The sequence below is a fragment of the Aedes aegypti genome, chromosome 1 (genome assembly GCF_002204515.2).
Source record: "Aedes aegypti strain LVP_AGWG chromosome 1, AaegL5.0 Primary Assembly, whole genome shotgun sequence".
Taxonomy (NCBI): Eukaryota; Metazoa; Arthropoda; class Insecta; order Diptera; family Culicidae; genus Aedes; species Aedes aegypti.
The window spans coordinates 144,482,981-144,510,909 of record NC_035107.1 but is presented as its reverse complement, the minus strand read 5'-3'; the positions used below and the strand labels follow the sequence as shown (position 1 = coordinate 144,510,909).

The following is a 27,929-nucleotide window of genomic DNA, read 5'->3' as shown; positions in this document are numbered from 1 at the left end:
CCGTGTAGGTGGTAAACCTATAGGTGGTATATACACTTCTTGGAAGAAATCTTTCCGTGCAATATAACCTGTGAACGCAGCCCAACGTGTTCAAACGTCATTTTGAATTTTCAGAAAAATGCACCTTGTCTGACGCAGTCACTGCAGCGAGTGCATCGGTTTTGTTGTGATCCGGGCCAAGTTTCATGATCAAAATTTAATTTTCTTGTGGTACATACAAATTTGAGGAAAAAATATATTAAAACCCCCGTATTTGCCAGTTTTGCTATTGCAAACAGCTTCCGCGATGGGAAGTGAAGTAAAAATATCGAAAGCGGAACAGTTTATTCAGAACTTGAACGCCAGCAATGCCAAGAAGTTGGCTTTTCTGATGGTTCTCGGTTTCACCATCTATCATGGATTATTGCACCTTAGATATGGTGAGTAGTATTTCAGGATTTTGATGCAAATTGTAACGGCTTTAACTTGCGAATTTGTAGGTAGTGATTCCTGTAAATGGCTTCTGAGCGATGGTCGATTCAAAGGCGACAAGGAGTGGCAACCTTTCGGATGTATGCTCCATAAGTATACCGAAACGTAAGTGCACTTTATAAGGTTTAAAAGGCCATCCCAATAGGGTGTCCCAGAAAAAAATCCAACATTCTAAAAGTCATGGTACTCGTCCAAAATAAAATTGAAAATCTCCACAGGTTCTTCAGAAATTTCGCAGATACCTCGAAAAAGTGCTACAGGAATTCTTCCAATGATTTTTTTTAGAAAATCTATGAAAATACATTCAGAGACTCATCCAAGGAATTCTATGAAAATTCCTCTATAGATTGCGCCAGAAATTCTTGCAGGTATCTTTCCAAAAAATCTTAAAGGATTTTGCTAGATATGCTTCAAGCGATTCTTCCAGAATCTTTCATCAGAAAATGCTGCTACCTCCAGTAATTTCCACAGAGATTGTTCCGAAAACTCTTTGATATTCCCCGAGAATTTTTCCAAAGAGAACCCATAAAAATATATTTAAGGGGTTTTGGAGAAAATTTGTTCAGGATTTTTTTTCTGAAAATCCTACAAGAATTGCACCACGAGCTGCAACGCTGATTTGTGCACCAATTATTTCAACTATTTTCGATAATTTAGTCACAAACCCTCTAAAAAATAGCTCTAAACATAAATTCCCCAAGGAAATCCATTAGAATTTTTCTCGAAGTAGGACCTCCAGAGATTTCTCTAGAATGTCATCCAGGAGTTACCCGTGCGTCCGAAGTTACAATGGTCCGAATAGCGTTGGGCAAATTAAACCAGAACATCGATGGTAGTGAACCGATTCAGATTCGGTATGTCGAATCGATTCATCGATTTATTCAAATAATTTTAATCGATGTTTTTGAATCGATTCAATTTTCAAGCCCATATGAAAATTTACAAAAAAAAAAGCTCTCAAAATAAGACCAAATGCTATTGTATTTGATTATTTAATTCCTTCAATCAAAATATTATACATTCAATACTTCAAAACTAGGTTTAAGATTCTTCAACTCATTGAAAAATTCAGATCAATTTCATACATTTGAATCGAATGAAGAAAATCGATTCACTCGATTTCGAGTGATCCTAACATCGATTCAAAAAATCAATTAATCGAAACGAAAAAAATCGATGTTCGGAACATCGATTTAAAATCGCCCATCGCTAGGTTCGAATCGACAATTTAGCCGGAAAGGGGGTTTTCTTTGTTCTCGTCGATTGTAGATGCTCGGTTCGACGTCTTCAGAGAAGTTATTCGTAATTGAGTTTTGCATCTTTATAAAAAAAAAAAGTTGAATGGGTGGCCCTTATTTGAGTTAAAATTTTGACGCAGACTTATTTGTTTGATGAAATTTGTGGCTGCACTCTTCTGCAAACTTCAAGAAAATGTTATTTTGAACAACTTTGTCGAAGACACTTTTGATCGAACTCTTCATTTGAACTCAGTAAATTGATTTTAAAATTTTAACTTAGGGTGGACCCGAAAAATAAGTTATTTCGGCCTAACTTTTCATTTGCAGGTTTACGTGAATATGATCTTCAAAAGAGTTGCAGAGGAAGTTAAGATACACATTTTTGCTGAACATCGCAAGTTTGTAATTCTTGTGATTTTAAAGTTATAAGCAAATTTAAGTGAAAAACTATGAAATCTTTAGATGCCCATAACTCATGGAGTTGGTTCGATAGAATTTTTCTTTATGTGGCATTCGAAATGCCATACAACTTTTGCTGCAAAAACTGTGAGAACGTAATTTTTGTAAATTGAAAAAGTCACTTTAAAAATACACTTAAAAAACTTGAAACTCGCCTGTAATTCACAAGATTTAAAAATGTAATGGCGTGCTGTCTTCAGCAAAGTTATAGAATTTAACTAGATCTACAACTGAAGATGCACAACTCAATAACGAATAACTTCTTTAAAGACATCGAACGCGTAAAATCGACGAGAACAGAGAAAACACTTATCCGGCTAAAATGTCGATTCGGACCATTGTGCCGTGTAGTCTCTTTCGAAGATTTTGAGTAATTTCTCAAATGAATTCTGCATGGATTCATTGAAAATTTACTATTGATTTTTATTTTTATTTGAAATGTCCCTTTTCATTTGGGTATCATTTTGCTTCAAATTTCGAACAGACTCATAATCCGAACACTTATCTTAGGGATGGTACATACATTATGTCACGCTAAATTTCAACTTTTTTGACTCCCTCCCACCCTATGTCACGATTTTTGTATGAGACCTCTGAAAATTTTGTAAGGCTTTTCACGCTTGGCTTGACCCCCTCTCCCCCCTTGGAGCGTGACGTAATTTGTGCATGACACCTTTTGGCGATTTAGTTGGCGTATTTTGCTGAAATATGTCTTCAAATTTCTTGAATTATCAGGCAATTGCAATCATTGCAACTTAATTTTAATGTCTATTTTATATCTTTAGTTACTGACCAATGCAAATATTTTTTTTCCTAAATTAATCATTTGAATACGATAATTTGCGCTATTTGGAACTTGAATCAAGGTGTTCGGAATGTGCTACAGTGTTCTGCATTTAAATCAACACACTCAGCAGTTAGGCTTTGCGCAGATTTTTTTCAAATATCAGCTGGTTCATGCTTATCAGCTGCATTTGAAGTCACTATTAGCCTTAAATGTTCGGAATATGAGTCAAAACTGTATTCGTGCGGTGTTAGTTGAACAATTCGTGCAGGAAATTAGATTTGTTCGTAAACAAAATTATTGTAAAACATAATATTATTAAAGTGATTAAAGTGAAGAGGTGGGGCAATTTGAGCCACCTAGATTTAAGCAAAACATGAAACAAACATAAATTTGAACACAAAAAACCGCCTAAATAAACTTGATAATTTTTTTACTTCATAGTCATCTATGTGCACCATTTGAAGCGGAAAAATTTGCTAGAAAATAGTTTGAACCAAGTGTCGAAATTTAATACTAGATCTACTTGGTCTATTTACTATATGTGTTGTGTATATATATATATAAAACAAGCCAGTATAATTAATAAGTTAAGGCAAAGTTAATAAATTTTCCTTCCCACTATTGTACTGTTTATCATCCGCTCTTCACTATCGTGTTTTAAACTAAAATCATACGATTTAATGAGGTGGCTCATATTGCCTCGTAGGGTGGCTCATAATGCCCCATATGGTTGGTGACCACGCAGAAAAACATTTTTGGTCTTCAGAACTTTTTAAAAACTTATAAAAATCGTTTTATTGGTACACATTTTATAGGTACACATGTACCTACGATTTTTATTCCAAATTTTAAAACTATCAGCATTACCGGGTACCTCAGTTGGTTTGACCAGTTTTAAGGCTCAAGTAAGAATCGAACAATTTCCAAAACGGAAAAAAGCCGTCTTCTACCGACTAGGCATCAAATCACGAATAACAAAAACGTTCGTTTTTCTTAATGGCTTATATAAGGAAAGCATAACATAAAGTTATCTACAAAATTAATGTTAATAAGTCGTAAAAGTTTTTGCTAACACGACTTATGCGCTTACGCACACTCCGCCGAAGATCGTCCTAGGCACACGTCGCTCAAAAACTCCTAGCATTGTCAACGTCTCATGCCCGTAGAGAACTACCGGTCTTATCAGCGCCTTGTACATGGTACTTTTAGTACGGAAATGAAGTTTACCAGACCGCAAGGTCTTGTGGAGTCCGTAGTAAGCACGACTTCCGGCAATGATACGTCTTCGAATTTATCTGCTGGAGTTGTTATCCGACGTTATCAATGATCCGAGGTAGACAAATTCGTCCACCACCTCAAACTCATCCCCGTCGATCATCACGCGTCTGCCAATGCGAGCTCTATCGCGCTGGGTTCCTCCAGCCAGCAGGTATTTCGTCTTCGACGTATTTAGCTTCAATCCAACCCGATCTGCTTCACGTTTCACCCTGGTATACTGTTCAAAAACCACCTGGAACGTTCTTCCTACAATGTCTACGTCGTCAGCAAAACAGATGTTACCCAGCACTAGCACCACGCAAAAGGTGGCTAGCTCCAAACATTAGTGCCGGAATGGATGAGGTCTCCCGGATAATGAACTGGAATAGTGACAAAATGATAACAAAATTCCGAAATAAATATGATAAACGAACTTACTTCCATTCACCGCTTCCTGCGGCAGCTTTTTTTTTGTGGAAAAATCTCCTTCAAGGGTGCTATTTCTGATCTGAACCGGGAAAATCGCGGAAAGACCGGCATTGTGACGGCGAAGGATGATCTACTCCTGACACTTTTTATACACATTAACACATTTCTGTTTTTCTTTCTTACGATTTTCACTTGAGTCACAGCTCAATAAACTCAGATTGGCATGACACTTGGTGTTGGAGTCCAGTAATTTTACTATAATTGCGAAAAATGCTTAAGAACACGTTGTGATGTTGATTCTGATCTAAACAAAATGGTACTTTATTTTGAATAAGTCCCAAGAGTAGCGTGATTCATCACATAATCATGGTGAAAAATAATTCGAGAATAAGCATAATGAGGTATAAAAATAATAACAAGGTGAATAATTTTTAAGATTCTATGAACATAGAAGAGCATTATAGTGAACAAATATTAAATCGTATACTAACTAGTATTTTCGTTCTTCTCCGTGTAGGTGGTAAACCTATAGGTGGTATATACACTTCTTGGAAGAAATCTTTCCGTGCAATATAACCTGTGAACGCAGCCCAACGTGTTCAAACGTCATTTTGAATTTTCAGAAAAATGCACCTTGTCTGACGCAGTCACTGCAGCGAGTGCATCGGTTTTGTTGTGATCCGGGCCAAGTTTCATGATCAAAATTTAATTTTCTTGTGGTACATACAAATTTGAGGAAAAAATATATTAAAACCCCCGTATTTGCCAGTTTTGCTATTGCAAACAGCTTCCGCGATGGGAAGTGAAGTAAAAATATCGAAAGCGGAACAGTTTATTCAGAACTTGAACGCCAGCAATGCCAAGAAGTTGGCTTTTCTGATGGTTCTCGGTTTCACCATCTATCATGGATTATTGCACCTTAGATATGGTGAGTAGTATTTCAGGATTTTGATGCAAATTGTAACGGCTTTAACTTGCGAATTTGTAGGTAGTGATTCCTGTAAATGGCTTCTGAGCGATGGTCGATTCAAAGGCGACAAGGAGTGGCAACCTTTCGGATGTATGCTCCATAAGTATACCGAAACGTAAGTGCACTTTATAAGGTTTAAAAGGCCATCCCAATAGGGTGTCCCAGAAAAAAATCCAACATTCTAAAAGTCATGGTACTCGTCCAAAATAAAATTGAAAATCTCCACAGGTTCTTCAGAAATTTCGCAGATACCTCGAAAAAGTGCTACAGGAATTCTTCCAATGATTTTTTTTAGAAAATCTATGAAAATACATTCAGAGACTCATCCAAGGAATTCTATGAAAATTCCTCTATAGATTGCGCCAGAAATTCTTGCAGGTATCTTTCCAAAAAATCTTAAAGGATTTTGCTAGATATGCTTCAAGCGATTCTTCCAGAATCTTTCATCAGAAAATGCTGCTACCTCCAGTAATTTCCACAGAGATTGTTCCGAAAACTCTTTGATATTCCCCGAGAATTTTTCCAAAGAGAACCCATAAAAATATATTTAAGGGGTTTTGGAGAAAATTTGTTCAGGATTTTTTTTCTGAAAATCCTACAAGAATTGCACCACGAGCTGCAACGCTGATTTGTGCACCAATTATTTCAACTATTTTCGATAATTTAGTCACAAACCCTCTAAAAAATAGCTCTAAACATAAATTCCCCAAGGAAATCCATTAGAATTTTTCTCGAAGTAGGACCTCCAGAGATTTCTCTAGAATGTCATCCAGGAGTTACCCGTGCGTCCGAAGTTACAATGGTCCGAATAGCGTTGGGCAAATTAAACCAGAACATCGATGGTAGTGAACCGATTCAGATTCGGTATGTCGAATCGATTCATCGATTTATTCAAATAATTTTAATCGATGTTTTTGAATCGATTCAATTTTCAAGCCCATATGAAAATTTACAAAAAAAAAAGCTCTCAAAATAAGACCAAATGCTATTGTATTTGATTATTTAATTCCTTCAATCAAAATATTATACATTCAATACTTCAAAACTAGGTTTAAGATTCTTCAACTCATTGAAAAATTCAGATCAATTTCATACATTTGAATCGAATGAAGAAAATCGATTCACTCGATTTCGAGTGATCCTAACATCGATTCAAAAAATCAATTAATCGAAACGAAAAAAATCGATGTTCGGAACATCGATTTAAAATCGCCCATCGCTAGGTTCGAATCGACAATTTAGCCGGAAAGGGGGTTTTCTTTGTTCTCGTCGATTGTAGATGCTCGGTTCGACGTCTTCAGAGAAGTTATTCGTAATTGAGTTTTGCATCTTTATAAAAAAAAAAAGTTGAATGGGTGGCCCTTATTTGAGTTAAAATTTTGACGCAGACTTATTTGTTTGATGAAATTTGTGGCTGCACTCTTCTGCAAACTTCAAGAAAATGTTATTTTGAACAACTTTGTCGAAGACACTTTTGATCGAACTCTTCATTTGAACTCAGTAAATTGATTTTAAAATTTTAACTTAGGGTGGACCCGAAAAATAAGTTATTTCGGCCTAACTTTTCATTTGCAGGTTTACGTGAATATGATCTTCAAAAGAGTTGCAGAGGAAGTTAAGATACACATTTTTGCTGAACATCGCAAGTTTGTAATTCTTGTGATTTTAAAGTTATAAGCAAATTTAAGTGAAAAACTATGAAATCTTTAGATGCCCATAACTCATGGAGTTGGTTCGATAGAATTTTTCTTTATGTGGCATTCGAAATGCCATACAACTTTTGCTGCAAAAACTGTGAGAACGTAATTTTTGTAAATTGAAAAAGTCACTTTAAAAATACACTTAAAAAACTTGAAACTCGCCTGTAATTCACAAGATTTAAAAATGTAATGGCGTGCTGTCTTCAGCAAAGTTATAGAATTTAACTAGATCTACAACTGAAGATGCACAACTCAATAACGAATAACTTCTTTAAAGACATCGAACGCGTAAAATCGACGAGAACAGAGAAAACACTTATCCGGCTAAAATGTCGATTCGGACCATTGTGCCGTGTAGTCTCTTTCGAAGATTTTGAGTAATTTCTCAAATGAATTCTGCATGGATTCATTGAAAATTTACTATTGATTTTTATTTTTATTTGAAATGTCCCTTTTCATTTGGGTATCATTTTGCTTCAAATTTCGAACAGACTCATAATCCGAACACTTATCTTAGGGATGGTACATACATTATGTCACGCTAAATTTCAACTTTTTTGACTCCCTCCCACCCTATGTCACGATTTTTGTATGAGACCTCTGAAAATTTTGTAAGGCTTTTCACGCTTGGCTTGACCCCCTCTCCCCCCTTGGAGCGTGACGTAATTTGTGCATGACACCTTTTGGCGATTTAGTTGGCGTATTTTGCTGAAATATGTCTTCAAATTTCTTGAATTATCAGGCAATTGCAATCATTGCAACTTAATTTTAATGTCTATTTTATATCTTTAGTTACTGACCAATGCAAATATTTTTTTTCCTAAATTAATCATTTGAATACGATAATTTGCGCTATTTGGAACTTGAATCAAGGTGTTCGGAATGTGCTACAGTGTTCTGCATTTAAATCAACACACTCAGCAGTTAGGCTTTGCGCAGATTTTTTTCAAATATCAGCTGGTTCATGCTTATCAGCTGCATTTGAAGTCACTATTAGCCTTAAATGTTCGGAATATGAGTCAAAACTGTATTCGTGCGGTGTTAGTTGAACAATTCGTGCAGGAAATTAGATTTGTTCGTAAACAAAATTATTGTAAAACATAATATTATTAAAGTGATTAAAGTGAAGAGGTGGGGCAATTTGAGCCACCTAGATTTAAGCAAAACATGAAACAAACATAAATTTGAACACAAAAAACCGCCTAAATAAACTTGATAATTTTTTTACTTCATAGTCATCTATGTGCACCATTTGAAGCGGAAAAATTTGCTAGAAAATAGTTTGAACCAAGTGTCGAAATTTAATACTAGATCTACTTGGTCTATTTACTATATGTGTTGTGTATATATATATATAAAACAAGCCAGTATAATTAATAAGTTAAGGCAAAGTTAATAAATTTTCCTTCCCACTATTGTACTGTTTATCATCCGCTCTTCACTATCGTGTTTTAAACTAAAATCATACGATTTAATGAGGTGGCTCATATTGCCTCGTAGGGTGGCTCATAATGCCCCATATGGTTGGTGACCACGCAGAAAAACATTTTTGGTCTTCAGAACTTTTTAAAAACTTATAAAAATCGTTTTATTGGTACACATTTTATAGGTACACATGTACCTACGATTTTTATTCCAAATTTTAAAACTATCAGCATTACCGGGTACCTCAGTTGGTTTGACCAGTTTTAAGGCTCAAGTAAGAATCGAACAATTTCCAAAACGGAAAAAAGCCGTCTTCTACCGACTAGGCATCAAATCACGAATAACAAAAACGTTCGTTTTTCTTAATGGCTTATATAAGGAAAGCATAACATAAAGTTATCTACAAAATTAATGTTAATAAGTCGTAAAAGTTTTTGCTAACACGACTTATGCGCTTACGCACACTCCGCCGAAGATCGTCCTAGGCACACGTCGCTCAAAAACTCCTAGCATTGTCAACGTCTCATGCCCGTAGAGAACTACCGGTCTTATCAGCGCCTTGTACATGGTACTTTTAGTACGGAAATGAAGTTTACCAGACCGCAAGGTCTTGTGGAGTCCGTAGTAAGCACGACTTCCGGCAATGATACGTCTTCGAATTTATCTGCTGGAGTTGTTATCCGACGTTATCAATGATCCGAGGTAGACAAATTCGTCCACCACCTCAAACTCATCCCCGTCGATCATCACGCGTCTGCCAATGCGAGCTCTATCGCGCTGGGTTCCTCCAGCCAGCAGGTATTTCGTCTTCGACGTATTTAGCTTCAATCCAACCCGATCTGCTTCACGTTTCACCCTGGTATACTGTTCAAAAACCACCTGGAACGTTCTTCCTACAATGTCTACGTCGTCAGCAAAACAGATGTTACCCAGCACTAGCACCACGCAAAAGGTGGCTAGCTCCAAACATTAGTGCTTTCTTCAGGGGGTTGAAAGAAACGGAAGTTTGTATTTTCCTATTTGCTTTTTTTTATACTGAAGAAACCTGCTTATTTAGTTTTGGAAATCGTTCAAGTAAAAGCTTTAATCTAAACATTTTTCAATGGGCACACAAATGTCAAATTAGCAAGGGTGTACGGTATTTATAAAAAAACATTTTCGTGAAAAAAGATCGAGAAAATATTTTTAGGGGGCTGAGATAATTTCGTTTTATCTACGTCACATCATCGCTAATATTGACTCTGACCACTAGGGTAACGGTCGTATTTTGGACCCCCTAAGGAAGTGATTTTAGTTTTTTGTTCCAATTAATTAATTGCACAGCGTAACCAAGTCAAAGAACATGCTAAAATGTAGAGAAAAACTTCCTCTACGAGATAAAAATGCCCATACGGTCATGTAGGATCCACAATTCGTCGAAAATAAAGCACTGTTTTTCATTATTTTGGACCCTCAAAGTATATATTTTGGACCCCCGGCATTTTTTATCGTTTGGCGACAAAGTCCACGACGCTGCTTGTATAACATGCTTTCCCGTAGTCTAATCAATCGATTTACAATGGAAAACCAAAGAAACTCTACGCTATAAGTTCAGAAATTTGAAAAAAGTTTTTGTTTACATTTGAAAAATTTCAGACGGCTTCAATTTCTGTGTGTAACGGTTGCATGGATGAACCGATTAAATTAAATTATTTTCAGATAAAATAAACACATTTTCTATGTACAAACGGTTGATGCAAGTGCATAATAACCCTATCTTTCCACATGGCATCTGAGCTGAATTTGTCTTTTGATTCAAACTGGGAAATTTGCAGGAAAACGGCCCAGGGGGTCCAAAATATATTGGTTACCCTATCTGGTGATAGTTAAACTGCGCCCAAAACTCTCCGTCGTTAACAACGTACGGTACCGACGGCCGCTTCGATATGACCTAGAGCGGCTTAAGCAACCGGATGTTGCAGATGCACACGCGCTGCACCTCGAGGCTGCATTACCGGAAGAGGGTGAGCTGGATGACTGCTGGAGAACAGTGGAAGCAGTCATCAACAATGCAGCTGAGAGCAACGTCGGGTACGTGGGACGGAATCGACGAAACGATTGGTTCGACGAGGAATGTAGGCAGATTCTGGAGGAGAAGAATGCAGCGCGGGCGGTCATGCTGCAGTAAGGGACCCGGCAGAACGTGGAACGTTATATACGGAATGGCGCTGAGAGAACAGGTAATGAAGGTCGATACAACGGAGGAAATTCCTTCGTCAGTACTGTGGATGATGGAAAGTGGGGACTCTTTGAGGGAGGTTAAGCATGCTATTCAAAAGCTCAAGAACAATAAAGCTGCTGATAAGGATGGTATTGGAGATTAACTCATAAAGAGGCCCATCTGTCTGCACCGGCTGATAGGCACAATCTGGTGGAAGGAAGAGGTAATATGCCCCATCAACAAGAAGGGCGACAAGTTTGATTGTGAGAACTTTCGAGCGATCACCATTCGAAATGCGGTCTACAAAGTATTATCCCAGATCCCCGTCGTCTGTCACCTGTAGTACGAGTTCGTGGGGAGTTATCAAGCCGGCTCGACAATGGACCAGATCTTTACTGTATGGCAAATGCTCCAAATATGCCGTCAATACCAGGTCTCTACGCATCGACTTTTCATCGATTTCAAGGCGTCATACGATAGTATCGACCAAATAGAACTATGGAAAATCATGGACGAGAACAGCTTTCCCGGGAAGCTCACGAGACTGATAAGAGCGGTGATGGAAGGTATGTAAAATTGTGTGAAGGTTTCAGGCGAACATTCCAGTTCGTTTGGATCCTGGTGGGGACTACGGCAAAGGTGATGGACTTTAGTGCCTGTTGTTCAATATTGCGCTTGAAGGTGTCATGCGAAGATCCAGGCTTAACAGCCGGGGTACAATTTTTACGAGATTCATTCAATTGGCTTGCTTCGCGGATGATATGGACATTGTCGGCCGAACATTTGAAAAGGTGGCAGACCTGTACACCCGCCTGAAACGCGAGGCAGCAAAAGTTGGACTGGTGGTGAATGCGACAAAGACAAAGTACATGCAAGCTGGTGGGGCCGAGCGGGACAGGGCTCGCATAGGCAGCAGTGTTACGGTAAACAGGGAAACGTTCGATGTGGTCGACGAGTTCGTCTACCTTGGAACCTTGCTGATGGCTGACAATAACGTTAGTCGTGAAATACGGAGGCGCATCATCAGTGAAAGTCAGGCCTACTATGCCCTCTACAAGAAGCTGCGGTCAAAAAAGATTCACACCCGCATCAAATGCACCATGTACAAAACGCTCATAAGGCCGGTAGCTCTCTACGGGCATGGAACGTGGACGATGCTCGAGATGGACTTGCAAACACTTGGAGTCTTCGAACGTTGGGTGCTTTGGACGATCTTTGGCGGTGTCCAGGAAAACGGTTTGTGGCGGCGAAGCTCGTCGAACTCTACGGCGAAACCTTGTCACCACTCCGCAGAGGGCGCATGAGACTTGGAGACAAATTTTAGTAAAATAGAAAGGTAACGAGCATTGGTCCCCCGACCCTAACACTTGACCCTTAGCAGCAATCTGGTTCGATCAAAAGCGGAACCACAACGCTGACTTAAGCGAGCCATCCCAAACCAATAAAGAAATTACAGCTTTACATATAAAAAATGGAATGATCAATTAGGGTGTACTTACATTTATTGATGAACTTATCCTAGAGTTGCGCTTAGCCTAATGTTCTGTTGAGTGTGGTGGGTGTGTTGAAGTGTATCCCACGGCGGCTCTTCAAGGGAATTCTGTCCGGACAGTCGGGGGGGAATACTACCAGCGCCATGCCGGCCAGCCCCGCTGCTTTGCACGCCATTAGCGTATTACCACCACGACATCACCACTCGATTCCGAATCACCACCATGCTTGGATTAAAGAAAGGCCTATGAAGGCGTTCAACTTCACATTAGTATTGCACTAACAATCAATTTCGGAATCATGCTTTATAACCCCGTTAGTTTCTTACCGATCTCATTGAAATCCTCTACTCCCGCCTATGCATCGAAATAGCAGTTTTAGCCATCATGATTATCATGCTACGTTCTGGGGGAAACAATTAAACACTTGTTCAAAGGGGGTATACAAATTTGCACCACACAACTCACAATCGGTCAGACCAATAAATTAACTGGGAGACACTGGGAATCTGACTGTACTTCTTTTTCTGGCACACAAATGGTCTGCTTGGTGTTCAACCGATAACTGATGGCTCTGAGCAACCTGTGCAATGGTTTTATTGGTATCGATTGTATGCGCTAAGAAGTGATGGGTGAGTTTAGGTACTCAAACACGATCGTCAACGGGAGATCATTATCGATCTTATCAGAGAATGAGTGTCTGCTGTTAGGGTTTCTGATACCGGTGGATTTTTTTATGGTGGTGATGATAATGATGTGGATCAAAACTATTGGGGTGTTTATTGGGTGGTATCAATTGGGTGATGTCGGATGAAAATTAATCTGATAGCAAAGCAGCCTGCGCCAGCGGAGCATACATTCGAGGCATGCGGCGCGATTGATCGACAATTGGCAACGATCAATCTGATGAGTTGTTCTGTTGTTGGTGTTGCGAGAGTGTGATGATTCGACATGGTAAATCTTTAACCAAAACTCCTGTGTTGGTTGGTGAGGCTTTGAGCACCATCAGTGGCTCAACACACGAGTAGTGATCACCCGCTATAGCCACCAAGCTATAGGAGCAGGTTACAATACCCCCACACCAGACAGTAATATGGGGAGAGCATCTATGATGGTCTTCTCGATAGTACTGTATTTCTAAATCACCACAGTCAAATCCATTCACACGACAGCCAATTGCCGTCCAGACAAACAAGTGTTCAGTTTTGTCAAGTATAATCCGTAATCCATTTGAGAGAACATTCTTGTCGGGTCAGATTTTGAGATCTTATACAGAGGCATGATCTATTTTTACTATGATTTTACTACTACTGCCGGTTCAAACGGTTTGGATTTTGCGGTTGTTGTAGTTGATAAAGGGTTGAACTGTTGTTGTAATACTGACTGTGCTGGAGTATGTTACACCTATAGTGTTCAATTAAGCATCTGCTATCAAAAACAAATACTATTCCTGCATCGAGGGGATGCTAAGAATCTCCAACGGTTCACAATCTTTAGAGTTTGTTTGTATCTTCGATTGAATCCTGTCGAGTCATGAGAATACTGAAGGTTCCTCACGACCAGTCTGGTTAGATTTAGTTATACTCGATTCTTTCTTACCATGTCAGAAGAATCTTCAGATCACTTCTGACTGTCTAGACAGGATTTTAATGATATTCCTATATTCGTACTTTTTCTTAACCGGCGTTTTAAGCGTTTTTGCATATTTTAATACCTACATCTTTGAATATTTTCGCGTCAAGAGACTACAAAAATAATCTTATGACTGAGAAGGCAAGACTTTGTTCTTACCTCGCCTAAAGAGTACAGAGGGCATCTTTTGGCTATTGCGACTGCTCATAATATGAATTATTAAACTCATTTATACTACACACTTTACTCGTTTACGCTTTATTTCACACTAAAAAACACTCAATTCAAACATTTCTATCATTCATACTTTAGATGGCCATCTTTATCCTAACATTCATTGATTCAAATTCACTGCATACGATTGTTCACACCATACAAAATCTCATCTACAAATAATTATCTGTTCACACAAATTCACACTAATTCACACAATTAACACTTAATACACCATTCACTCGGGGATCAAATCTTGAGCTGCGAAAACACCTAAATTCCTGCCATTCTCATCTTCCAGTTCATAAGAAGTTGCCCCTCTCCTGGCAATTATCTTGCAAGGGACGTACACTGGACCTAGCTTCGCAGCATAATGATCTGCTGCATTGGACAGCTTGAAGTGCTTTTTGTACACTTTCTGCCCTATGGAAAAAGTTGGAGGTAATGCTTTGTGTCGGCTATCGTAATTTTTCTTATATTTCTCAAATTGCTTCTTATTATTCCTAACAACCTCTTCGTACAAAGGACCCACAACCACTTCTCTTCGTTGAGTAAATTGATCTATTGATGGATCAGAAGTTTGCCTATCATGAAGATGGTCCCTTCCATCTACGATCGATTCATACCCATGAACAAGGAAAAACGGAGTGTATCCTGTAGAAAAATGTTTCGTATTATTGATAGCAAATTCGATCTGAGCGATTTGTGTATCCCAAAGACGATGATCATACTGACAATAAGTCCTGATGCATGCCAAAATGACTCTATTCACTCTCTCTACTGGATTGTTCTGACAGTGACGCCGAGCATTCTTAAAATGATGGACATTGTACTTCTTTAACAATTCTTGGAATTTGTTCCCCAAAAATGTTACCGCATTGTCTGAGATCAATGTTTGAGGAACTCCCAGTTTGAAAAACCATTCAGTCTCAATGATTTTTGTCAAGCTGTCCACGCTGATTTTCTTAACAGGAAACAGGCGAACGTACTTGGAAAAAATGTCCAAACATACTAATAAGTCAGTGTTTCCAGATTTGCTTCTGACAAATCCACTTAAATAATCCAGTGCTATCATTTGAAAAGGACGTGTTGCACTTTTTTGTTCTCCCATCGGAGGAATGGTTGGTACTGTTGGATATTTGGATTCTTTACACTTACTGCACTTGGATAAAACTTTTTTCACATCTATTTTCATTTTGGGCCAGTAAAATTTTTGTTTCAATCGCTCTAAGGTTTTGTCAACACCCAAATGCATCAGCATTGCATGTTCTCGTTCAACTAGTGCCTGCATTTTGTCTGGAGGTACAACTAACTTCCATTCAAATCTGGCTGGCTCATGTAAGGAACGAGCAGTGATGAATTTGTACAAATCATTGTTTTCAACCTTAAAATTTGGATAATTTTCAGGGTTTTCATTAACTTTTCTTTTCAGTTCCAGGTACCATTCTGAAGTGGAATCTTCAAATATGACATAAACGGCACGACTAAGAGTGTCGCAGACTATATTGTCGCGACCTTTTCTGTGTCTAATGGTCATATCAAACTCTTGAAGCTTAACTGACCAACGGGACAGTCGTGAGCTTGGACGCCACTTCGAGTTGCATATGAAAGTCAACGCTGAGCAGTCCGTGACTAAGGTAAAATGTGAACCTTCGATGTAGGAACGAAAATGTTCAATTGCTTCGAGAGCAGCCAAGCCTTCTTTGTCAGTTGGCCCATACTTTTTCTCGCAAGCTGTTAATTTTCTCGAAAAATAGGCAATTATATGCTCCTTTCCTTCTAGTTCCTGGGTAAGGATTCCAGCTATCGCTAGATCACTAGCATCAGTTTGCACTGTGAACTTCTTTGACCAATCTGGATTTGAAAGGACAGGTTCTGACATCAAGCATTCTTTCAGATGTTTGAAAGCCGTTTCAGCTTTCTCAGTCCACCTTATCTTCTTGGGCTTGCCTTTCAGCAAGTCTGAGATAGGGGCTGATATACCGCTAAAATTCGGTATGAAATTGCGGTAGTATCCTGCCATCCCCAAGAATCTGCGAATCTCCTTTGGAGTTTGCGGTCTAGCAAACTTGGAGATCGCAGCTACTCTCTCAGGATTCGGCTGATAACCATCTTCCGAAAGGATAAAGCCTAAGTATTTGATCTTTTTGAGGCAAAATTTACATTTCTGTAAATTTACCGAAAGATTGGCTTCTCTAAGACAATCGGCCACGATTTTTAAGTATTTGATGTGGTCTTCAAAGTTATTTGTTGCAATAATTATATCATCGAGGTATGAGAAGATAAATGGTTCGTATTTCCCTTCTTTCAGAGCAATATCCAGAACACGAGACATTGTCGCACTGCTGTTAATCAAGCCAAATGGAAGACGCTTGTAATGAAAAAGTCCTCTTCCTAAAATTTTGAAGCTAGTGAATTTTTTTGAATTTTCTGCTAGTTTTACTTGTAAGAAGGATTCCTTTAAATCAATTACAGAAAAATATTTATGTTTGCCCAAATTGTTGAGGATTCTCATAGAGCTGGCTAGAGGATATGCGTCGCGTACTGTTTTGGCGTTCAGTTTGCGAGCGTCTAAGCAAAGCCTCATGTCTCCATTTTCCTTTGTCACTGGAACAACTTGCAGAGCCCAGCTAGAATTTGAAGGTTCTATTATGTCCATCTTCAAAAGTCTGTCAATTTCTACATTGACTTTCTTTTGAATGGTCGGAGACCAAGGATGCGGGTTCAAGTGGATTGCTTTACTGTCCGTCAGTTCTATATTATGTTCCATCACGTTGCAAGCATCAAGAGTGTCTGGTTCTGATATTTTAAATGATTTTTTTACGTCTTCTAACATCTGATTTTGTTCAGCAGTGAGAGCATGGACATTTGATAAATTTTCATTGCGTTGCTCAACATTGCAAGCCGTGAAGCCTTGCGAGTGATGAGTTTCATTAAATGTTAGTTCAATGTTGAACAATTTAAAGAAATCCATGCCTAGAATACATCTATTTTCAAGTTCTGGCACAACTAGACAAGGAAGTATTTTTGTGGTTTCATTCACATTGAAAGGGATGTCAACATATCCTAAGATTTGCATTGGATGTCCACTTGCACTTGAAATGCTTATATCTCGCTCTAGTGGTTGTATTTGAAGAAAGCTGGTTATGTTACCAAATTGTTCACCAACTAGAGTTACATTACTACCACTATCTAATAATCCATGAAGCTGTAAGCCTAGGATGTTAAATTTCAGAAAATACCTTGCGTCTCCATTTAGGTTCACTAGTACAGAATTAACGTTGTGAAAATGATCAGTGAATTCATGATAATCATCACCAGACGTATGATTATGATGCTGCGTATCCATTTCTGCAATTTTGTTTTGAAATGATTCAATTAAATTCTTGGAACTCGATTGTGGAGGATTTTGAGCGATCGGGAAAACAACCTCCTTCAATTTTCCCTTATTTGGTTTTTTGATTCACAGAAGGGACATTCTTCGTAGTGGAATTCAGGCAAACCACAAATGCAACAGAAGACAGTTCGTCTTGAGTAACATCTGGTATAATGATGACCGAACTTGCGGCAGTTGAAACATACTTTGCGATCTGGAATTCTGTAAAATTTGAGAATATCATCTAACGTTAAATCTCTCCAACTGTTCTCAGGTTTGTATTCTTCAATCACCCTATTTGGATTACCACCATACCGATTTTGATTGTTCGCTGAGTTCTGGTATTGTGGTCGGTTGGAGTTTTGAAACTGTGTTGGATTATTGTTGTTTTTGCGATTATTATTTTGATTATTTCGAGAATTTGATTGCAGATTGTGTTGCTGATTCCTATTTCTGTTGGATGGTTCAGTGGAAGATTGATTAGAAAGAAATGGAGATTCAAATCTAGCTAGACTTGTGACCTCATTCACCTTATTGTTTTCAAATGAAAGAACAAAACGATTCATTAATGCTTCATTACTATTATCAATCCTTGTGCAAAGGTTTTCAAGTGAATTTAAATTTTTAACATCCATCAGAGCTAGCTTGTCTCTGTAGGTTGGCCTCATGGTGTGCCAAATAATGTCAAATTTGTCCTGATCCGGTAGTGGGGTTGTTCTGCATAAGAAAAACTGTTCCATGCGAACCAAAAAATTCGAAAAAAGCTCATGTTTTGCTTGAAACATTGAAAATGACCTAATTTTTATGTAATGGTCTATGTTTTTGGGTAAGAATTGGTTTCTTAAAGCCTGGATAAAATAATCCCAATCCTTGCATCGTAAAATTGGCCATTTTGCCACAAACCAGTCTTGGGCTGGCCCAACTAATAAAAAGTGAGCTGATCGGAACAAATCTGATTTAGTCATGTTCTCAGATTGAGCAAAAAATTCAACTCGACGGAGGAACAAATTCAATCCAATGCCATTATCATTCCCAGCGTATTTTATTGGCCATTGTGAAACAGCTAACGCTTTTTTATTAGAGTTCTGGCTAGCATTTAAATTATGGAAAAGTGGGTTACTATTCCATGCTAGATTGCCAGATTTAATATTGAATCCAGGTGGAAGCATGTTGCTTACACTGCTTTCAATTGAAAATTCGGGTAAATTGGGTTCAAAGTTAAGATCAAGATTTGGAGCACCATTTTCTGATAATAATTGTTCCACCATTCTTGCATTAGTTTTAGGGATTGTTCCTGTATACCTTTGATTGTTTTCTTCTTCATTCTCTTCAATCACCGCCATTGGACGATTTTGTGGTAATTTGGGCGGGATCGGAATTTTCGAACGATTATCTTCATGCATTTCTTCATTATTTCTGTCTTTCTCAATTACACTACCGTTTTCTGCTGCTTTCTTCGCGTATACTCTATCAAGTTCCTCCCTAAAAGTGGGGGAAATCGAAAGTCTTCGAACTTGCTTTTCACTCATTTCGCTTATTCTCATCACCGGACTAGCTTCTTCGTTTTCAAAAATATTGAACGCTTGCAAAAAATCTTCTTCACTTTGAATTGCTTTCGCCATTAGTGTCCTTTTTCACAATTTAGTGTCCTTTATCACTATTCAAATTAACTCTTTTGTTGCACAAATAATTACTTTCTTTGAGAATCGGCCTTTCTTTTTTCACCAAACAAAAACAATGGTGGGATTCAAATAAAAATAATAAAAAATAAAAATAAAATAAAATTCAAAATCCAATTCATTAACTAATTCACTTTTGATTGAAAATCTAAGCAACTACTTTTATCAAATAAATTTCACCTAATTCAATTTCATTTTTATTAAAAACAAATCACTTCATGCACAAAAAACTAATTCAATATAACTTAATGAATTCACTTATTGCACTTCAATATAATAATAATAATAATTCACTTCAGGTACTTCAAAACGATTATGAGAGAAAAAAATCAGTTCATGCAATAAAAAAGGTAATTCAAAATAATACAATAAAAAATTTATATACATATTTACAATAGAGATCAGCCATTTTAATATGAAAACTCAAAACCATCTTTTAATAAGCGAATGACTCCAAAAAGAAAACTTCGTCAGGTGGTTCAATCCGCTTTACAATTATTCACGTTGGGCGCCATTTGTCACCACTCCGCAGAGGGCGCATGAGACTTGGAGACAAATTTTAGTAAAATAGAAAGGTAACGAGCATTGGTCCCCCGACCCTAACACTTGACCCTTAGCAGCAATCTGGTTCGATCAAAAGCGGAACCACAACGCTGACTTAAGCGAGCCATCCCAAACCAATAAAGAAATTACAGCTTTACATATAAAAAATGGAATGATCAATTAGGGTGTACTTACATTTATTGATGAACTTATCCTAGAGTTGCGCTTAGCCTAATGTTCTGTTGAGTGTGGTGGGTGTGTTGAAGTGTATCCCACGGCGGCTCTTCAAGGGAATTCTGTCCGGACAGTCGGGGGGGAATACTACCAGCGCCATGCCGGCCAGCCCCGCTGCTTTGCACGCCATTAGCGTATTACCACCACGACATCACCACTCGATTCCGAATCACCACCATGCTTGGATTAAAGAAAGGCCTATGAAGGCGTTCAACTTCACATTAGTATTGCACTAACAATCAATTTCGGAATCATGCTTTATAACCCCGTTAGTTTCTTACCGATCTCATTGAAATCCTCTACTCCCGCCTATGCATCGAAATAGCAGTTTTAGCCATCATGATTATCATGCTACGTTCTGGGGGAAACAATTAAACACTTGTTCAAAGGGGGTATACAAATTTGCACCACACAACTCACAATCGGTCAGACCAATAAATTAACTGGGAGACACTGGGAATCTGACTGTACTTCTTTTTCTGGCACACAAATGGTCTGCTTGGTGTTCAACCGATAACTGATGGCTCTGAGCAACCTGTGCAATGGTTTTATTGGTATCGATTGTATGCGCTAAGAAGTGATGGGTGAGTTTAGGTACTCAAACACGATCGTCAACGGGAGATCATTATCGATCTTATCAGAGAATGAGTGTCTGCTGTTAGGGTTTCTGATACCGGTGGATTTTTTTATGGTGGTGATGATAATGATGTGGATCAAAACTATTGGGGTGTTTATTGGGTGGTATCAATTGGGTGATGTCGGATGAAAATTAATCTGATAGCAAAGCAGCCTGCGCCCAGCGGAGCATACATTCGAGGCATGCGGCGCGATTGATCGACAATTGGCAACGATCAATCTGATGAGTTGTTCTGTTGTTGGTGTTGCGAGAGTGTGATGATTCGACATGGTAAATCTTTAACCAAAACTCCTGTGTTGGTTGGTGAGGCTTTGAGCACCATCAGTGGCTCAACACACGAGTAGTGATCACCCGCTATAGCCACCAAGCTATAGGAGCAGGTTACAACCTATTATCAAGAAGGTGGCCAAAGCTGGAAGGACACGATGAGTAGGGCATGTTGCAAGAATGGCGGATAGCAACCCTGCAAAGATGGTGCTCATCTCAGATCCGGTTGATACAAGAAGGCGTTGAGCGCAGCGAGCTAGGTGGCCGGATCAAGTGCGTATCAATTTGGCGAGCGTGTTGGACACCCGAGGATGGAGAGGTGCGGCCACGAACCGAGTATTGTTGCGTAAAATTGTTGATTCAGTGTTAGATATTAACTAAATAAATGAATTATTGAAATGCATGATACAGATGGATAATTTATGAGTGAAATTAAAAAAAAAACACGTGCTCAGGTGGGATTCGAACCCACGACTCTTTTATTCTTTTTTTGTTTTGTTTATAGTAGGGTACAAAAAAGCTTCAAAAGCCTGGCCTGTTGTGTGTTGGCACGGTGTGGGACTCACGTTAGGCGTGCTTAACCACTAATAAACTTTCCCTACTGCTCCTGTGCCTCGACCACACCTCGACCGGGGCTTTGGACAGCTTTCTGTGCGACGACGCATACTTCCCTTGAGCTGTCCTCTCGTCAGAGCCCTGTTGAACTTCTTCTGGACGCTCATGTGCACTTCGTTGCACTACGACAACTCGTTCTCCGCTGCTGCTGTTCGAGCTCTCCTGGTTGACCAGTTGGATGCCGAGGTCGGTTCAGCGTTTCCGGTTGGAGGATGGCTTCCGGTTCACTGGCACTCCGACGACTTAAGCCGGTGATAGGCTACGTACTACTCAGAGTAGTCCCTGGCGGTGGATCTATCTTACTCCGACGAAGATTTCCCCGGCGGCGGAAGATCTCTCGAACCGATGCCATCCGGGCAGATGCCGAGGTCGGTCCTGCGATTCCGGTGGTGGGAAGCTTCCGATTCACAGGCGCCCCGACGATCATTTGCCGGTTCTATTTCGCGAATTACTCAGCTAGACCCCGGCGGTGGACTCAGCCTACTCCGACTCGACGTTGGTCGGCCAAGTGCCAGGGTCGGTTTTGCAATTCCGGTTGGAGGATGGTTTCCGGTTTGCAAACGCCCCGACGACTATTAACCGATACTACGCTACGCCCGCTCTACTCGGTCTAGTCCCCGACGGAGGATCTAGCCTACTCCGATCGCGACCCGGAGCTCTATGGTCTTCACGCCATCGTCTTTGCAGCAACGACATAATCGCCGTCATTCCCCTGTTCACCGCATTCCAGGCAGGGCTGTTATGTATCATGACCGACTTGCAACACTGACGAAACAAGCCTTCTCATCGTCACTACACGAAACTATATTTCATGCGCTCACTTCGTCACGTCGCAATGACGGGGCTCTCATGAGAGCAACTTTAATGTTGTTTAGCTATTTAAATTTATATCTCATATTAATGAATTTGTAAGTAAATGTGGTTGATACGTTAAGTGGATGTGCTCATAAGAACACTAAGCTGAGAAGCCGGCTCTGTCCCAGTTTGGACGTAACGCCAGAAAGGAGGAGACGTTAAGTGGATATTGTTTCATGATTCCAGCAATATAAATAACAATCATATCAGATAATTAACTAAAAATTATCAAGCTTACGATTCCGTCGCGAGCCGTAGCGACGGAAAAATGAAAGAGAATTTCAAATAAATCTCTGTCATTGTCTCGCCGTCCGATGACAGTGAGGAAGCAATCAATGTAAAAGTCGCACGGCACTCTCTATTTAAATTGACGCTTTCCAGCCCTGTCCAAAGCGTTTTTCAACAGCCTACTTGATGGCAAGACGAAGTTTGCCGGGGCCACTAAAATAAACAAATAAACACATTTTCTATGTACAAGCGGTTGATGCAAGTGCGGAATAGTCATATCTTTCTAAATGGCATGCGAATTGAGTTGGTCTTTCGATTTAAACTGGGAAATTTTCAGGAAAATTACCCAGTGGGTCCAAAATATTTAGGGGTCCAAAATATATTGGTTACCCTATTCCTCACATTCCTAGTGTCCCTTTGCTGGTAGCATGCGATGTCCTCAGCCAGAGTGATGCAGATAGGGATCATTCCGGCGATAACGCACACTGCCTCCGATGATATAGTGCGGTAGGCACTCGCTACCCGTATAGCCATGAGCCGGAACGTACCTGCCAGCTTATCTCGGTTACGTTTAATTCCTAACGCTGCCGCCTAAGCCGGGACTCCATACCTTAGTATAGACGATGATACGGTCGCCAGAAGACGCCTCGTGCTGCTTCTTGGTCCTCCAATGTTGGGCATGATGCTACGGTGTTAGCAGCTTTCGCTGCCTTTTCGCAGGCATAGTCTACGTGACAGTTGAAGTTTAGCCTGTCGTTGACCATTACTCCAAGATGCTTTGAAGAGCGCTTCGATGGGATTGCGTGCCCTCCGACGTTGATCTCCAACTGCTGAACCACCTTGCAGTTGCTGACTGGTGCCTCCGTTTTATGATGAGCCAACTGCAGCTTGACTCCAGTCATCCACGATTCAATGGTGTCTAGCGATTCCGCCGTCAGCATCTCCACCTCCTCCGCAGTATCATCAGTTATCGCAAGAACGACGTCATCTGCGAACCCGACGATCTCGACTTCATTCGGCAGTGACAAGGTTAGCACTCCATCGTACATCATGTTCCACTATGTTGGACCAAGTATGGATCCCTGTGGAACTCCCGCTGTGACTTCAATTGACATCCGTCCCTGGTTTGTGTCATAGACCAGTACCCGGTTCTGAAAGTAACTTTGCAGAACTTTACACAGATATCCGGGAACCCGCATTCTGTGTACGGCTGCGGCACGGTTGAACGCGTTCTTGACGTCTTTTGTTACCACTGACTCTTGTATTCTAGACGAGTGCTTTACCAACTAAGCTACCGAGCCACTTGGTGACCCAATAGCTCAGAAGGTTACAAGTTTCGAATTCAAATTCCAACAGTTCACGCAGACCCTTCTTATAACCCATATGGGGTGGCATCTAATAAATACACACGCGCGCAGAGCACGTGCGATTTATTTTGTGTTGAAATTGTTTGCCTAAAAACGTCAAAATATGTCAATTTTCATTAAAAATTATCCTTTTTCATAAGTTGATCTGACTGAAGTTCTACAAGTTTAAAAAGTTGCTTTGTTTTACGAAATTGCTGTAAATAAACATATTTTCAATTGTAGGCTTGAGCACCATAACTTTTTCAACATTGTTTGTTTTCTGTGACACCCTGCCGTTTAATCATTCGTATGAATAATCAAATTGTGTATTCTAGGGACACCAGAAAATGTTTCCGATACTTGGCTTTTTGGGGTAACCAGAACCATTTTGTGTTTATCGGAGACGTTCGCGTGCGGTCGCTTTATTTGGAGATGATCAATCATCTGAAGCCTCGAGACGCCGATAATGCCTCCATACAATCAACGCTCAGTAAAACAGAGAATCTCCAATTTGTGGATTACAAACTAAGATTGCAAATCAATTACATTTATGCCAATGAAATATCCAAAACTATGATCGATGAGTTCCTCAAATGGCAGCACGAAGATGATCCTCCCAGTTTGATTGTGGCCAGCTGCGCCTATTCTACGTTCCACAATGGCAATGTTACCAAAGAGGTTCAGAAAGCCTTCGAAAAGAACTTGACGAGAATGGTGAAACCAATCGATAATTTAGTGGCGAAAAAATCCAAAGTGATTTGGAAGCTGCAGGATCCCATCGATCAAGATCGCCTCAATGACGAGTGGAAGAACGTCCAAAACGAAGACATCGATCGCATCAATCAGGTGGTTTACGACATTTTGAGCTATTCGGATGCGAAAATTTGGTCCTCGTCGAAGATGATTGCGTCCGGGCTTGTGGATGAGTTTGTCGACGGCAACAGTCTGGGCATGTTGGCTCTGAAGCATGATATACAGATTCTGCTGAACATGTATTGCAACGACTACATGAACTATAACGATGGAACTTGTTGTAGCAGTGCTGAATCGTACACCATCATACAAGTAGTGACGTACGCAACTCTTGGAGTTTGGTGAGTATTAATTTCTGGAGTATCTAGTATTGAATTCAATCCAGTATCACTCTTCTTTTCCTTACAGCTTGGCAATTGCCTGCGCTATGATCGTCCGACGATGGCTGCTGAAACTGCGAGGTGTTAACATCTACGTTCCGCTGAGTCAAACCAGCACCGGAGTCACCCCAGCGGCAGCAAACTCACAATCCCCGATTATAGCCCTAGCGTCCCTGGCCATCATCATGGCGTACTTCTACCTGTGTGATCGTACGAACTTCTTCATGAAGGAGAACAAGTACTACTCGGAGTTCAGTTTTTGGATTCCGGTCGGATATGTGTTTGTATTGGGTCTATTCTTCACCGAAGACAGTAAGTTTACGAAGGTTCTGCACCGTGACCAAACCGATGAGCTGAAAGGTTGGATGCAGCTGGTTATATTGATATACTACATGACTGGCGCTTCGCATGTTCTACCCATCTACATGCACATAAAGGTGCTCATTAGCGGGTATCTGTTTCTGTCCGGATATAGTCATTTCACTTATTGTTGGCAGACAGGAAATAGCGGAATAGTGCGGTTCCTGCACGTTATGTTCAAGATCAATTTCCTAACAGTTATTCTTTGTTTGTGTATGAACCGTCCGTATCAATTTTACTTTTTTGTACCGTTGCTGTCCTTTTGGTACTGCATGATCTACTTCCTTTTATCTATTCCACCAAAGATTACAGCACAGAGCTCGGAAAACAATGCGTACCAATATCTGTATGTAGTTCTGAAATTCGTCTGCATGTTAAGCGTTATAACGGTACTCTACATGAGTGAGGTGTTTTTTGAACGCATTTTTGTAACCCGGCCTTGGAAAGCATTGTTCGTAACAACTGATGACGATATTCATGAATGGTGGTATCGTTGGAAACTGGATCGCTATACTATTACATATGGAATGATTTTTGCTGCTATGTTCCATATCGCCCAAAGGTATTATTTCTTCGACGACAATAATCATGGAAACTTGTTCTCAAGGCGAATATCGTTAACATCGACATTGGCAGCCATAGCAGGAATAGGATTCTACACGACGTGGACATTTTTCTGTCGGAATAAGCAAGATTGTGAGGAAATCCACTCGTACGTAGTGTTCATTCCAATCGTTGGCTACATACTGCTACGTAACATTTCCGGTATGCTTCGGACGCGCTATTCGACATTTTTCGCATGGTTCGGACGAATTTCGCTGGAGCTGTTCATATGCCAGTATCACATTTGGCTGGCAGCGGACAGAAATGGCGTTCTGGTTCTTCTCCAGGATTTCCCACTTTGAATGTTCTGATAACTTCGTTTATATTCGTCTGCGTATCGCACGAAATCCATCGTCTAACAACCGTACTGCTGCCCTATGTAATACCAAATGATTGGAAGTTGGCACTCCGTAATGTGCTGATCTTCGTTGTGGTACTTATCCCTATCGGTAGATATGATGGAATGATATAAAATATTCAAGACAGTGATTGTGTACTGAACTGAGTCAAAATTGCACTGAAGATCTTTTTATGTTATAATTAAAGCTTAGTCATCGATATAGGTAACAAATAAATAATCAAAATTGAATAATAAAGGGAAATAACAAAAAGTTGGACATGTGTTAATGTTACTAATATAGATATAACAATGTACCGGGATTAATTAAATAATGGTTAAAACCAGCGTGCAGAAAATGCACTCTTTCTACGTGCAGAGTCATAATGAGCAGACGAAAGGGCGAAATGGACGCCATCTTGTTCTCTAGGAATATGCATATTTCATCTAAATTTTATACACTGTACGAAATATATATTGAATATGAGATGTTTGACGGTATAAAAGTTCATGTTTGCTTCAATTGTCCTTTGAAATTTGACTTGATGTTTTTCTCAGCTTTTAATTATTATATAAGCAAACCGATAGAAGAATCTAATTTTTGAGTAAAGTAAACAACCCAGAAAAATTTCTTCATGCTAATGTGATTAAAGGGAAGCCCTTTTTTCTTTGTTCGGGTGCGCCACTGCGACCATCATTTAGATCTATTGTGGCATTACCCGTATCCTTAGTGTATAGTGCATGTCGCATTACTCCATTTCCATTGATAGGTAATGAATCATCGATTTCTGTACAGTTCCTGTTTTGATTCCTCAGAGACTGATAAACATCGAATATGATGAAAAAGTCCCGCTATTTACACCCTTCATAGAAACTTACATCTCAGCGAAGACGCACCCCTTAGCAAACATAATGGATAATGATTTTTGACCATGCAACGGAACTCTAGTCCCATCCTTGTTTCGCTTTTAGTTTAGTCCCAGAAAAATACTAGAAAAAAGGGGCTAGCAGCAAAACCGTTTCAAGCTAGAAACCGGTATTAGGCTAAAAGCCCTTTCTGAGAGCCCTGTTCGATAAAACTGCGAGCCTAGCAAGTAGTGGTTGGACATCAGCCGACACTTCATCTTCTTCTTGATATTACGTCCTCACTGGGACAAAGCCTGCTTCTCAGCTTAAGTGTTCAATGAGCTCTTCCACAGTTATTAAGGTGAAGATGAATCGAAGTCAAAGTTCAAATTTTCAAGAGCACGGTTCTGGAGAACCAAACATCCGTTTAAACTGAAAACTTAATCGGTTGGTCACTAGCTGGTGTTGACCAATCGATTAGGTTTTCAGCTCAAACGGGTGTTTGGTTCTCCAGATCTGTGCTCTTGAAAAATTTGAACTTTGGCCGGCAGCATGAGAAGTCGGACCTGTCGGAAGTAAAGAGGAAGGTCAATGAACTC

General features: G+C 39.7%; 1 protein-coding gene across 1 annotated transcript; it reads left to right on the top strand.

Moving 5' to 3' along the window:
• The first annotated feature begins 145 nt into the window (after positions 1-145).
• Positions 146-26,758, top strand: LOC5565042 (N-acetylneuraminate 9-O-acetyltransferase). Its single transcript, XM_021849578.1, is given in 7 exon segments — positions 146-419; positions 480-576; positions 5,159-5,569; positions 5,630-5,726; positions 24,387-25,145; positions 25,213-26,426; positions 26,429-26,758. Coding segments are annotated over 5 exon segments (2,394 nt in total). The 5' UTR covers positions 146-419; positions 480-576; positions 5,159-5,436; the 3' UTR covers positions 26,620-26,758.
• The last annotated feature ends 1,171 nt before the right edge of the window (positions 26,759-27,929 follow it).